The 3,791-nt window shown below is 64.2% G+C and overlaps 1 protein-coding gene across 1 annotated transcript in view; it reads left to right on the top strand.

The window, feature by feature from the left end:
* Positions 1-233: 233 nt before the first annotated feature.
* Positions 234-3,791, top strand: part of LOC138861664 (calcium-activated chloride channel regulator 1-like) — a gene marked incomplete at its 5' end in the record, with an annotated part of 4,051 nt that continues 493 nt past the window's right edge. Inside the window, 3 exon segments of the mRNA XM_070121492.1 lie at positions 234-808; positions 926-2,157; positions 2,278-3,791. The exon segment at positions 2,278-3,791 is cut by the window's right edge and continues 493 nt beyond it. Coding sequence (XP_069977593.1) covers positions 234-808; positions 926-2,157; positions 2,278-3,791 — 3,321 coding nt within the window.

Below are 3,791 nucleotides of genomic sequence, written 5' to 3'. Positions count from 1 at the left end.
CCCCCTCCTCCTCGCTCCCCCGTCACCCGCCGACACTTGCCTTTGACTCCTCGCCGTCCCCGCGACGCCTGCGCTCCGGCGGTGTCCCCCGCATTCGAATCGCGCGGGAAGCACAGCACCGACGTCAGATTACGATGACTTTATTTTAGTGTACAATAGGTCTAGGTTAATATGTGAGTGACCCTTTGATTTTTTTATTGCAAAGCTCACGTTTCCCCCTTTTCCTTCCACAGAGTGTGCTCACTGAATTCTCGAACGTGCTGTGGACGACCACGGGCGGCCGGGCGTCGCTGAGGGAAGTGACCGTCGCGCTCCCCCGCTCCTGGAAGATGGACGCCCTCACCTGCTCCCTGCTGTCCCCCCTCACGACGTCGGCGACCCCCAGCGAGGCGCACATCCGCGTCACGGCCCCTCACCCCGTGTTCGGAAATCGCCCGTGGACGCAGCAGAGCCAGGGCTGCGGGCGGCAGGGCGACTACATCCAGATGGGCGGCGATTTCCTTCGCGCGACAACCAACGACAGCTACGTGTACGCCGCCCGCCTACTGGTGACCGAGTGGGTGAAGTTCCGATGGGGCGTGTTTGAGGAGCGAGGCTACAAGGACGACCCCCTGTACCCCACGACATTCCGCGACCCCAAGACGAACAGCCCACGCCCTAACCGGTGCAGTACCCATAGCATCACGCCCGCACCATTCTGCTCCACGGCCGCCCACACCCCCGAGGCGCCCACCAAGCACAACGCGCAGTGCGGCGGGCGTGCAGCCTGGGACATCATCCTCCAGTCGCAGGATTTCATCGAAGGAAGGTAAGGAAAAAACAGACTTGTTTCAAAGGATTGGAATATTGGAAATGACGGCGTCATTGATTTTTCTCGGATTTGATTTGTGGCGAGGAATTCATGTGTCCCAATAATGTTTTCCAGGAACGAGCCGTCCAACGCCACCGCCCCGCTCCTGCCCTCGTTCAAGTTCGTGCAGGAGTCCGCCCCTCGCATCGTACTGGTGGTGGAGGACACGGCCGCCATGAACCTGCAGCGCCGCTGGGAGTTCGTTCGAAAGGCCGTGCGTCGCGTGGTCGTGTACGACGTGCCCGACGGCGCCTACGTCTCGCTCGTCGTATTCAACTCCGTCGCACAAACGGCAGCGCCGCTGCTCAAGATGGACTCGCTCTCCGACGTCCGCCAGCGCGTAGGCTCGTCCCTGCCGCGAAACCCCTCCCGCGTCCCCGAGAGCCACAAGTGTGTACTATGCGCCCTCCAGGAGGCGCTGCGGGCCTTCTCGTCCGACCCCGCAGGTGCCGAGGGAGCCACCATCATCCTGGTGACCACGGGGAAGGGCGCGGCCCCCCAGAGCGACCTCAATGAAATGTCCCGCCTGGCCAACTCGAGGGGCGTGAGGATCGACACCGTCCTGTACCCGATGACTGAGCGGCGAGGAGGCCCGTCCGCTTCGCACGGCCTCGAGACCCTGGTGGCAGACACCCGCGGCTCTTCCTTCACCGTGATGGACGAGGGCGTCGGCAACGACTCCAAAGTGAGCATGATGGTGGCGCTGATGGACGCTCTCTTGGCAGCCGTGCGCCGCAGCGCTCCTCCCGCCGCGCCAGGCGCCCCCGTCATCATCCACAGTCGGCCGTACCCTGGGGGCATCGCATCCATGGCCTCGGGCACCTTCACCCTGGACGAGTCCCTGGGGCCCAGCGCGCGCTTCTCCATCTACTACTACGACCTGAACCACGTGGGCAACACGGTGAAGCTGACGACGCCCTCCGGCCAGACCATCGCCTCCGTCAACATGCAGGAGGAGGACGGCGACGCCAACGTCATCTTCGTGAACATCCCGAAGGCGGAGCGCGGGCTCTGGCACTACCAGGTGGAGAACCGCGCCGACTCGCACCAGGGGCTGCACATCCAGGTGACGGGCACGGAGAGCGAGGAGCGCAAGATCAGCCTGCGCCTGTGGACCAGTCTGCCCAACACGCCCATCAATGCCACCGACCCTTCGGTGCCCGTCATCATCTACGCGGAGGTCAAGGACGACGAAGTGCCCATCCTCAAGGCGAAGGTCACGGCCAAGCTGCAGCGCCTCGGCACCAACGCCACGGGAAGCAACTACGACCCAATATACGTGGACCTTTTCGATAATGGATTCGGAGGTAAATATCTCGTTAACGTTTCCCTAATTGCTTTTTCCTAATTATTCTGAGTTTAATTGAATAGAACAATATAAGTATGTGTTCCAGCGACATCTAATCCCTGGCCTGTCTCCCCCCCAGATCCCGACATTACAGGCGGCGACGGCGTCTACTCGCGCTACCTGCCGGCGCTGCAGGGGGGGCCCGGACACTACGAGCTCAGCGTCAGCGTCGACCACAACAGCGGATCTGCCGTCGCGCCCATCAACGACGCTTTCACGCGCCCGCTGCGCATCTACTCGGAAAAAGAGAAGCAGACGTGCTGCGGCAGCGTGATCCGTTACGACCACGTGAAGCCCGTGGCGCAGTTCCAGCGCTCGACGACTTACGGCGTCTTGGACGTTGTTTCGCGGCGCCCGCCCGTCGACCTCGTGCCGCCCACGCGTATCCTGGACCTCCGCACCTTTGTCAACCTCACCACCCGTGAGGTGTCGCTACGCTGGACGGCGCCCGGCGACGACTACGACTGGGACCGCGCTCACCACTACGAGGCGAAGCTGGCCAGCTCGTGGGCGGAGGCGAAGGCCTTCGAGGGCCAGCGGATCCCCGGCATGCCCGCGCCCGTCATGGTGGGGACGGAGCAAGTCGTGTCGATCCCGGTGGTCACCTACGACCAGCTGGTGTACGTGGTCATCCGCGCCGTTGACGAGGCGGGCAACCGCGGGGGAGTGAGCAACATCGCGGCCCTGTGGGTGCCGCAGCCGCCTACGACGCCGCCCATAGTGACCAGCCCGCGCACCCTGGCGCCCTCGAGCGATCCGAGCGAGCCTCTGGGGCGCGGCATCACTCAGCCCGTGCGAGTGGCCGGCCTCAACCTGGAGGACATGGCCGTGATCATCGGGTCGGTGGGCGGCTTCTTGATCATCGTGGCCGTTCTGGCCACGTTCTGCTACTGCCACGTGGCCCGGCGGCGGCGCCACCAGCACAAGAAGGACACCGAGAAGATCGAGGCCAACAGGAACGTCATCATCAAAACGAACTCGACGCTGATGGTGGACCAGGACGAGAGCCAGGATTCGGTGGACAGCGCCGTCAAGGAGGAGGTGGTCACCACCAAAGACGGGCGTCCGCTGTCGCCCATGCAGTCGTGGGGCGCGTCCAAGTTGCTGCAGGAGCATGAGCGACGCTTTTCCGTGACAAGTGGGCCCCTGGTAGAAGCCGCCGGCACGCTGGCTCACTACCAGAGCCTGCAGGAGCCATTCCCCGATGTGACACTGACCGGCACTCACTCGTACCCCAGCTCGCAGACACCCTCCACCACCCACTCGGACCCGCCCGCCTACCAGCCACCCTACACCACCGCAGACGCGTACGCCGCCTACCCGTACCCCTACCACCCAGGCTACAGCCACGAGGAGCTGCCCCCGTACACGCCCGGCCTGTCCTCCCAGTCGTCGCAGGCCTCGACGGCGTACACGCACGAAATGGCCTCACAGCCGTCCGAGCTGGCGTACCCGGTCGACGCGTCCGCCTTCCAGCCCGCCGACATGCCGTCCTTTGTTGGAGAAATCGCTTACACCCAAGCCCAGCCCCCGATGTACGCCAGCTACCCCGAGGACGCCCCCGTCACTACCCAGGCCCCCGTGCGAGCTAAG

The sequence above is a fragment of the Penaeus vannamei genome, chromosome 1, assembly GCF_042767895.1.
Source record: "Penaeus vannamei isolate JL-2024 chromosome 1, ASM4276789v1, whole genome shotgun sequence".
Classification (NCBI taxonomy): Eukaryota; Metazoa; Arthropoda; class Malacostraca; order Decapoda; family Penaeidae; genus Penaeus; species Penaeus vannamei.
This window is presented reverse-complemented; position numbering and strand designations above follow the sequence as displayed.